General features: G+C 41.4%; 1 protein-coding gene across 2 annotated transcripts in view; it reads right to left on the bottom strand.

Moving 5' to 3' along the window:
- Positions 1 to 459: 459 nt before the first annotated feature.
- Positions 460 to 10,791, bottom strand: part of ppip5k1b (diphosphoinositol pentakisphosphate kinase 1b) — a 70,185-nt gene continuing 59,853 nt past the window's right edge. The window contains exons 27-29 of one of the 2 annotated variants that reach the window (XM_053885573.1): positions 8,926 to 8,988; positions 3,623 to 3,763; positions 460 to 2,609 (exon numbers count right to left, since the gene is read on the bottom strand). In XM_053885573.1, the coding sequence (XP_053741548.1) occupies positions 2,518 to 2,609; positions 3,623 to 3,763; positions 8,926 to 8,988 (296 nt within the window). In that variant the 3' untranslated portion in view covers positions 460 to 2,517. The remainder of the gene's footprint in view (positions 2,610 to 3,622; positions 3,764 to 8,925; positions 8,989 to 10,791) is intronic. The other variant, XM_053885571.1, reaches the window with a different exon arrangement.

Genomic DNA, 10,791 nt, shown 5'->3' with positions numbered 1-10,791 from the left:
TTGTATTGAAAGCAGAGCTGAAGTCCACTAACAGGATCCTGGCATAGGTTCCTGGGGAGTCAAGGTGCTCCATTACGAAGTGAAGGACCTGATTTACTGCATCATCTACAGATCTATTGCCTCTGTAGCAAACTGCATTGAGTCCAGGAGGGGAGCAGTGATGGATTTCAGGTGGGATAGAACCAGGCGCCCAAAGGACTTCATGACCACAGACGTCAGTGCCACCAGTCAATCAGTCCTGTGATCCTGGGTTTCTTTGGAACAGGATCAAAAATGGAGCATTTAAAGCAGATGATGATGATGTCAGCGAGAAAAAAAAAGATTTTTATGCAGTGTATTCAAGCTTCTTGTTTAAGAATTTGGTGGACAATCCTTAACTTTAAAGAACAAAGTATAGGGAACTAGCATCCAATTTTAGTGAAGATAAATTTCCGTTGTAGAAGAATAAAGAGAAGTTTATTTCAATCCCACATTCAACATTCAACAATTCTTTCATCTCAACTTCATCTGAGGGATTGCAAACATAATTTCTACCCCACCCTCCTTTTTTATGCTATTTCCATTTTTCCAGACAGATTGCCAGATTTAGGTTTCTTCATGAAGTCCATTTTATTTCCAAAGTCCTATAAGTAACGTTAAGTGAAGATTATTAGGCACAGCAAGAGCACAAATGCTGATCACTTTAAAAATATGACTGAATCATTTTTGTTTTTTCAGCATTGGTAATGTGCCAGTGGGCCGAAAATGTTGCTTCTGCGTTTTTAGTTTTTAGTAGTTTCCACATTATTGTCTTGGAACTGAACTCTCAGCTTTGCATATGATCGAATGTGTGCCATTGACTCCATTTCCAGGAACTTCTTTCTCATTGCCACTAGCTTCTTTCTGTCTTGCTATACCAGCATTGAGTAAGTGAGGTTGAAATGAATCCTGGTCTTCACTTGATCACTGACAAAGATGTCTCTGTCCTGTCATGCTGCCTTAATAACCGTGAATATCCTAAAGATTCAATGGTTCCTACAACTGGACTTACTGTCAGATCTGAGTCCGCAATGTTTTCAGGGAGTGGACTTTTTTTGTGAGTGCCACTAAACTGTAGGCAACATAAGTGACTACATCCCTGAAATGTCCAAACAGTGTCCAATTGGCCATTTCCCCTCCCAGTGTCACTTGACTTGTTGGTTTTACAAGGTCTCAGGTGTTTATGGGGAGCAGGTTTTTAAATACTGCTCTCATACTGACCACTGGAAGTTAAAAATGGCACCTCATGCCAAAGAACACTCTGAGGACCTGAGAATTGTTGCTCTACAAAAACCTGGCCGAGGCTATCAGATAGATAGATAAATCGGAGCGAGTGAAGACAGCACTGTAGAGCTACAGTTCAGGGAATCATGAATACCAACTGATCCCCTCCTTGTGGAAACTGGGACGCAGGTCAATATCCCATCATGATACCAACACACCTTCAAGATCATGCTAATGCAGTGGAGGGTAAAGGTGATGAAGTGGCCATGCTTGTCTCCAGACCTAGACCCTATTGCTCATCTTTGGGGCATCCTCAAACGAAAGGTGAACGTCATGCCAAGACAGTTAAGCTAGAAAATAATAGTGGCCATGCAAAATATTGACACTTTGGGCCAAAACTGGACATTTTCATTTAGGGGTGTACTCACTTTTGTTGCCTACAGTGAAGACATTGCAGTTAGAGGGTGTCCTACATACAAGTTAGATTTCTGATATTACTGCATACTGCCCCTCTAACAGGCATTGCCATTGATTTACACCAGCAGCGAAGGCCTGCAGGATGAATGCATGACCAGTTGGGCTGCTGAGCAAGACTACGAGAGTCAGGAAAATGCATGATGGGGTGTTGCCACACAGCTGAGAACATTGCGATGCCGCTGCTACTTCACTGGTTTAGCTACTTATGAACTTGATGATGGCTGGCAGCCTGCAAGGCACGAGACATGGATGCCAATATAATTTCTTGATGTACTCTCAAACATGTAGAACACTGCAATAATTTGATTGGACACAAACAAATGTATGAAAATGTGTAATTGAAGCCTGAAACTACGCTAACAAGAGGCCAAAGTGGACATATTCCAGCCCTAAACATGTTCCTTATCTGGGTCATGACTGCAGCTGTAGATCAAACTGAAACTGGCACATTTTGGTGCCACACTTGTACAGTTATGTTGTGACTATCAGCAGCAATTTTGATCCAGATAATTATCTCATAGATAAGTGAGAAGAAGAAGTAGTGACTATAAAATGCAAGAGAGTGAGGTCGCCGGCAGGAAAGGCCATTTTATTTCCACCACAGCAAAGAGCACGGCAGACTGGGACAATTCTAGTGGTAGAAGAAGGTGTCGGTTGTTGGCCTGATCAGACACAAGTCATGGAGTCCTTCATCAGCATCATCATGCTGCTGATTTGAAACAGGTGCACACGGGGACAGGGTGATGGAACAAAAACATCTTCTTTGGCTTACACATGAATATACACAAACCAGAGCAACTAGTCACTGAAGCAGAAGTTAATGGAAGAGTTTGATGTCATCGGTGATGAGGGGCCAGCACTGGACACAGCACTGGAGGGGGCACTGCCACCTGAGAACAAAATGACAAGAGTTCATCTCTCCACAACCTGTGGAGTACATTCATCTGCTTCTCTGCATGCTTAAGTTGCACTCTTCCCGTCCTTATGTGACTTCTCTTACATGACCATCTTGGATATCACCAAGATGAATGACGGATTTTCTCTGGCCAACCACAGTGTGGTGTGAGTATTAAACTAAGACTGTCAGCGATTTAATGTGTGTGATTGAGAAAAATGTGAAAAGAAAATGTGATTTGTTCTGAGAACAAATAATTCATTTGTTCTGTGAACAAAGAAAAAAAAAGCAAAATTCAACGTTTAGCTTTGAGTGACGAGCACGCCAGGTCAGCCACAGTCCCTGAACACCAAGTTTTGTAAGAAAAAAACAGCACGAGAATATAGCCGTTTTAGTTGAGCACACCTCTTCCAGAGATGAACAAACTTACTGCTGACACCTGGACATCAGTCAGTAATCATAACATATGAAACCCATTTCGATTTTATTGGTTCCTGAAACATTTCTGACACATTTGAACTGTATTTGAATCTTCTATCGTCTGGGTAATGCCTCACTTTGGTCACTCACCTTTTTATTTCATGACTTGGATGACCAAATCTTAAATATCGTTCCTATTGTTCATGTTGTTACACGTTGAACTGTCTAACTGGATTATAATTTCATCTGTAAGTTCCAGTCATTGTTCAACCATTAACAGCTTTTCTTCCTCTTTTCTTCCTGTACCTCACTGACTTGTATTTTTAGTTGAAGTACTTCAGGCCCCCTTCCTTGTTGTAGCAAACAAACTTTCTATGAATAGTTGCAGATTTTACAGCATGAGTAGACATTAATTATTGGTTGAGTTTTTGATTGTTTCTGTGGACACATATATATTTTTTTTACTTCTGCTTTGCTTTTCTGACATTTATAAATATCATGCTATGTTCTCATGAGAATGTTTCACCTGATTCCCTGAAGTGTCTGAAACAATAGTGTTACACTTGCAGGAGTCAAAACTATCTTTACCTTTACCCTTTGTGTTGCTGTGGTCGTCACTGCTGGATTCACACACCATGTTGAGGAACTGGTCTACCTGCTTAAGCGAGAGGGAGTTGTGCAGTGTCTCCAGTGGGTAGATGGAGGGCACCATTGAGCAGCCTTCAAAACCTGTACAAACAAAATCAATCAACGTAATACATCCTACTGCCGGCTGTCGGCTGTGCACAGCTGAAACACCTTTTGTTGGCAAATTAGAGTATAGAATCGGCTCATTCTCACTATTGAGAGGCCAGGAGGCTAAACATGACAGACATATTGCTTCAAAACTCATATTCATTCTATTTTTCTCATGTTGAGCTGGAACCCACGACCAAATACAGTGATGCAGAGTATTTCAAACATGCTCAATTGGGAAGATGTCTTGTGTGTGTGCTCTTTGTCTATCCTACTTTGTGGGGACCAATTCTTGATAAAACACTATTCTTGTATGACATTGTGGGGACATTTTGCTGGTCCCCACAAGGTTGAAGATGAAGACTTTTAAATAACTGGGTCATTATAATTAGGTTTTAGTTTAGTTCAGAGACCTGGTTAAGGTGAGCCATTTGTGTTGGATGGTTAGGTTTTGGGTGTGAAGCTGGGGAATATACACAATTGTTTTCCTCGTCATACAAATTAGAATTTATTCTTCCTAACGCCATTTATGTTTTACTTTTTAATACGTCAGTCATCACAATCAAGATGCTAAAAGTAACTGTCCTCTAAGAAGGTTGCCCTTTCAGATTGGAGGAACTGAAAAACAATGGTAAATTCAGTGAAAAGACACCATCTTTTGGGGAGATGACTCTGCTGGGTAGAGACCTCAAGGCCATACTTTTAAGATAGGAAGGAATTTCAGTGTATGCCCCTGCAGGTGGCAATAGTTTAGGGCAGGTGTGGCCAACCAGTTAAAGGAAGAGAGCCACATTTATTACTGTGTTGATGAAAATACCAACATCCTACAAATATTCAGGTATGGCAAGCAAGGCTCACCTGAACAGCTAGTTCACGTGTCTCGCAGTGCGGCAGTACAGTGGTTAAAGCACATCTCTGCATGTCACAAAGTTGCTGGTTCACATCCAGCGTATGTCTCCTGTGCGTTTGTTTTATTTAATTTAATTTATATGTGTTACCGTGATCCTCTTCAAACATATCAAGCGCCGTATAAATAAATGTTTGCGCCATTTCTTTTGTTTTCTGTTTTTTTTTTAACGTGGCTCATACCACCAACAACATCACCATCGTCTGTGTGTGAGAGCAATGCTGCAGACTGGAACGTCGCTCCACTGAATTACAGTAAACAGACTTAACGACAATCAAAGATGAATAATACACGAAACACATGCCATAGTTGAGTTTATGGAATCATGGAAACTAAGTACAGGTAAATGGGTCATCGTGGATCTGGTGACCGTGACTCTCTTCTTTGAAGTCTTTGAATATATTTTGAAATTTCGCTGGAATAGCTCTTACTTTTTCGACTTATTTCCTGTGTTAATGATCATTTCAACAGCAAATTGAGCAAAACTGCAGCTGGTTCCAAGCCTCCACAGCGCAGCTCATTTGGCGAAGAGCCGCGTGCGGCCCGGATTGACCAGGCCTGGTTCAGGGTTTTCCTGAAATTGCCATCCTCTGGTTTTCCAATAATGTTCGATTTTCGTTTTCACTCCTAGATGAGTTTCCTCATGCATTTTTATAAATATTTGGTATAAAGTTGATATCAGCCATTTTGAAGTTGCCTCTTGTTCGTGGTGTATCAATAGACCCTGTCTTCAATAGTCTCATCACTCATCAGTCGAATAACTCAATTTTGTGCACTTTTCCCACAAACCCGCCTCTTTTATTGTTTACTGCCATGTGCATGATTGATGATATACTGTATCCTCATTGTAACTGATGAATTATGAATTGTTATGTGTTATGTTTAGACTCATTCTGATGCATTCTGTGAGATGGTGAAGAATCAGAAGTCGATCAGGATCATTTGTGAATCTCCAATCGTGTTTTACAAGTTGAATAAGATTTGCTTAAGAACAATTGAATGCAGAAGCCAAGGAGGGAGGAGGAGAGCAGAGGATGGGGCAGCCACGGAGTCGGGTTCACTGCCCAATCATCAAGCCGAATAATCCTGGGTTTCAAGACAGACCGCAGGAGCACGAGTACTTCCTGAGCAGCCCAGTTCTGTCTGTTCAAAGATGAGTTGTGTTCAGTCAGTTCCCTGCAGTGCCTGAGTTGAGTTCAGAGAATGATGAGAGGCTGAATCCCAGAGAGCAGAGCTGCAACGTTCTTTCATTTTTGCTACACTGGACAGCAAAATGCGAGAAGGAAAAGAAGTTATTATTCAGGATAACCAGGTAGAGAGTGGGAGAGAAAGCTAGGAAGGATGTGCAGCAGGCGAGGGTGATCAAGAACAGGGATGGAAATGTGTTCTCACGTGAATTGTGAGAGAAAGATGAAAGGAGTTCTTCAGGGAACCAATGATGAAGAGAATAAGAGAGAAGATTGCAGATGAAGGTGAGACAATGGACGAGGTTGATGAGCAGCTCTTGAACAGCTGATGACAGCAGAGATACAGAAGAAGTGAACTTTCTGACCAGACTGTTCAATGCTACCCACAAGCCACAAGGATGCCTGTCGAGTGGAGGAAGTGTGCCCCTTGTCAAGAACAAAGGGGATTCTTAAAACTGTACCCGCATAGAGGGATCAAGTTGATGAGTCACACCATTAAAGAGCAGTTGAGTCCAGACTTAGAGAAGTGAGCATCAGTGACAAGAAATATGATTTCATAATGAGGAAGAGCACCACAGATCCCTTGTTTGCTTCTGACGATGTTGATAGAGAAGTACAAAGGACAGAAGGCGTTTATCTAGAGAAAGACTGGGACAGAGTTTCTCAAGAGGAAGTGTGATATTGTATGAGGAAGTCAAGAGCAGTGTTGCCACATCTACTTAATTTACAAAATTAATCCCACCACTGACCACTCCCTTAAAAAGTAACTTAGTTACTTTACTGATTACTTCAATTGAAGTAACACAATAACACATCTCAGCATGAACTGCATCCCTCAAAAAAGAAGAATAGAAGATGTATGTATGTATTAACACATTGGGCCTAATATAAAAAATAAAACGCAGGGAATGCCCCAGGTGTTATCCCTGCCAAGAATACGACGTCTCAGTGTGTCACATCTGCTGTTGGCCACCTGGAAACAGACGCAGTAGTTTGTAAGTGACTTTCTACTTGGTGGAATTTATTTTATACAGAAAATCAGTACTGATTTTACTGACTTCCTGATCGAGAAACATGTTGATGTCTTAATTTTATTAGTCTCAACCTATTGATTTAAAAAAGATTTTATTTTGAGTCTGCACTTTTGACACCTTTTTCACATTTCTAATAGGTCCTTTCTGCACATCTGTGGTCCCTGTAGGGTTAATACTGCCATATATAGAAACCACATATTCAAAAACATAGGCTGGGTCTGAACTTATTCATTCGATTCAAGACTAGGTTTCTTCAAAGGAGGTAAAAAGCTGGTAGGAGAGAGACTGACTCACGCTTGATAACACTGGATCCAACAACATCTAAAATATCTCTTAGTAAGTGTGTGAGAAGAATATCAAGGCAGCATGTGTTCTCAGGTGAGTCATTGAAACAGTTTGGGAGACAGAAAAGTAGGTGTGATCTCCTTGGTTGAGAAGGAAAGGTGTTGAGAGGGGGTGATTTGTTCTCTAATCCTGATGACCTTGTGGAAAAACCGTCAGCTATATTATAAGAAAATGGAAGAGTTTGGGAACAACAGCAACTCAGCCACGTAGTGGTCGGCCATATAAACTGAAGTAGAGGGGTCAGCGGATGCTGAGGCGTATAGTGCAAAAAGGTCAGTGACTCTCTGCACAGTCAATTGCTAAAGAGCTCCAAACTTCATGTGACCTTCAGATAAGCCCAAGTACAGTACACAGAGAGCTTCATGGAATGGGTTTCCAAGTCTGAGCAGGTGCATCCAAGCCATACAACACCAAGTGCAATGCAAAGCGCCAGATGCAGTGGTGCAAAGCAGGCTGCCAATGGACTATAGAGCAGTGGAGACACCTTCTCTGGATTGATGAGTCACGCTTTAGCAGGGTTTTCTCAAATTTGGGAGAGAAATGTGACAGGAGCTCAGAGAACTCATCAATAATTTAAGTGCTGGGTTATGGTTGTCTGTAAATGGCTAAGACCAATGTAGGCACTACTGAGTTAATGATAAAACCAAATTGTGGGTACAACAGATGGTGCTACTGGCTTGTTAACTGGGAGAATTTAAAGCTGACTCGGGACAATCATTGCAGTTTCTTGCAAAATTGGGAGGGAATTATTCCACTATGTGGCTGGCCAGGTAGTTGCCCGCAAGTTTAACAGCATCCGACTCCCCAAACCTTTTGGATGGAGGCCAACAATAGACGGAAGTTATCATTGAACACAAAGCACCACGCCTTATTTTGGAACTCAAGCCAGAGGAGTAGACTTAAAAGTCTGCAGAACCGGCCCCTCGCACTGAACACTGTGGCAATGGGTAAGTTCAAAATAGTTCAAAAGGCACTTGAGGCATTTCTTTGGAAGATGACAAGAAGAAAATGCAGGTAAGTTCCAAACAACAACATCTGCTGACAAAACTAACTCATAGCTTTTTAATCAGAGGAGTATCTTTTTTGGCAAAACCAAATTATACAAATAGCTGTTTAAGTGTATTTTTTTCAAAGCAAGTTGTTTTGTTGGTCAATGACTGTTGGGAGGGGAATGTACTGGGGGCAGTGCTTTGGATGCCCTATTTCCAAATACTAGCTAAAAGCCTGTGCTGTGCTGCTTGACATATTGTAACGGTGAGTGTACGCACAAAGACCACAGTTACACTCGATAAGTAACCCAATAGCTAGATTAAGCAGCCAAGTTCAATTGGAGCGGGATAACCTGGTTTATGTTCATCGGGCATATAATCAAATTATTGCACAATGTCACCTAAGTGACAAGGGTTGGCGCCATGAACGCTTTAGTCCTTCCAGTTCAACCGCCATTTCAGTAACACATAACACCACCATGAAGAAAAAACAAACAAAAAAATCTATTTAGAAAATTGCTTAAGGCAATTATTCACTCTTCAGGGCTGTTATGTAACCGCAGTCATTGCAGTTGGACAAAATTGTTGTTTAGAGAATATTATGGAGTTATTGCATCAAATCTATCAACAACAAGATAATGCAGGAAATGGGGAAATTGATAAGTGAAATGAGTTTGAATAAAAACAGACATACCATTAGTCGGATGCCTGGCAAATGACACAGAAAATCTCTTAATGGTAGGCATAGAGAGCAGCTCTGAGGAGATAAGAAAGGTAACTGAGATTAATGAAAGTACTGACTTGAGCCTTGACCTCTTTGCCAGATGTTTGTGTATATGGGAAGGATGGAAAGAAAAACAAAAGCATATATGAGCAAACAAAGGCACTTCAGGTAACAGATGAGCAATGGAAAGAACAAGTTGATTGATGATATACTGTAAAGTTATGTGCTTTTATTTTGTTGTTCGTCTACCCCTCATCCCTCGCAAAAAGGTTAGTGATCCTCCACTCGCAAGAGTCAGTAGAATTATTTTCACTGCTTCGTTGCATGAGAAAGGAGACTATTACTCCTGCTGAAGCATTTATTGACTCTGATGCCTGCTGCCTTTGCTGCATCTCTGTCAGCGATTGATGGCAGTCCCCTTCCTCAAGTCACGCACCGCACCAGGATATCAGGCAACCCCATGGAGGTGATCTCTTTTCTTGTTCTCCCGGCCTCTTCATCCCCTTTTGTACTTGGGTTTCCCTGGCTGTCTCTACACAAGCCTCAGATTGTTTGGTAAAATTTCCAAGGTTTGCTGTGAGACTAAAGCTTCCCGACTCGCTGCGGATCCACCCTCCCTTCCATGTTTCCCTGCTCAAGCCTATCTGCACTTGCCCTCTCAGTCCAGCCTCTGAAGCACTACACTGTCCATTGATAGTAGGCATCGTGGTCCACCTGACACCGTACCTTGTTGACTGGGAGGGGTACAGTCCTGAGGAATGTCCATGGAACTCCTTCCAGAGTTCCTGCCAGACACCTAGAGAAACCTGGTAGAATGTCTAGAGGCCCTCCTTAAAGAGGGGGCATTGTCATGCCCGTGTTCAGTGCTTTTATTTTGTTGTTCCCCGTATCTTTTCCTGTTTCCTGTCCTGCTTGTCACCCCTCCTCCAGCTTTGCAGGCAGACAGCAGGAATTAATTCTGCAATCAAGCATTCCAGATTTCTATGACTTGGTTCCTGACTGCTGTGCCGGATGGTTGCTTTGCGTCTTTTGGTAAAGTTGTCCCTCCCGTATAGTATTTCTCATGTTTGTTACTATTATTGGATTGTGTGTGCATGTTAAGTTTTCTTTTTGCTGATTTTGCTGCGACTCACATTTTGCTTTCTCCAGTTTTACTCCTGGGTGTGTGTATTTGTCCACCAACAAGCGCTTTCTGTTCTTTGGGCCTTGTATGTTTTTCTCCCCATTTTTAGGCCTGACTTTTGATTATTATTTTCAGATTTCAGGTTTTTCCCCTGTCCCTCCGTGTCTTCTCGCACCAGGTTTTGGGGATGACGTCATTGTTTCCTTCGATTACTGTTTATGTTTGAGTTTTGTTTGTTGTTCATTAAATTATTGTACATCTTACCCTTTTTGGTCCGAGTTTTCTGTTTTCCTGGACAACGCTTTTAGTACTTGAGCCAGACTTCCAACACATTATCAATGTCTATCACCAAGCATACCATGTCCATACAATTTAACCTTCCCTCAAAGGTCACAAAATAGGCTCATTCAATGTTTTCTACACTTACAATGAAACCATGGTGAAGAGAGATTTATATTCATACATACATTCGGTTCATAGCACTTTCTTAGCTTTTTGTAAAATCTGGACAAAACTAATATGTAGCCACTTTCATGAAAGCCAGTGGATAACAAAAACACAAATGAGATTAATACTGTAGTTCAGATTTTATTTATTCTTCTATAAAACATCTGTCACTTGTGAGTTTAGTGTGAGACAAAAATTCCACAGTTTCTGTACCTTTATTTTTGTTTAATTCTATTTTATTTTATTCATGACAGCACTTTAATCCA

The sequence above is a fragment of the Synchiropus splendidus genome, chromosome 14 (assembly GCF_027744825.2).
Source record: "Synchiropus splendidus isolate RoL2022-P1 chromosome 14, RoL_Sspl_1.0, whole genome shotgun sequence".
NCBI lineage: Eukaryota > Metazoa > Chordata > Actinopteri > Syngnathiformes > Callionymidae > Synchiropus > Synchiropus splendidus.
This window is presented reverse-complemented; position numbering and strand designations above follow the sequence as displayed.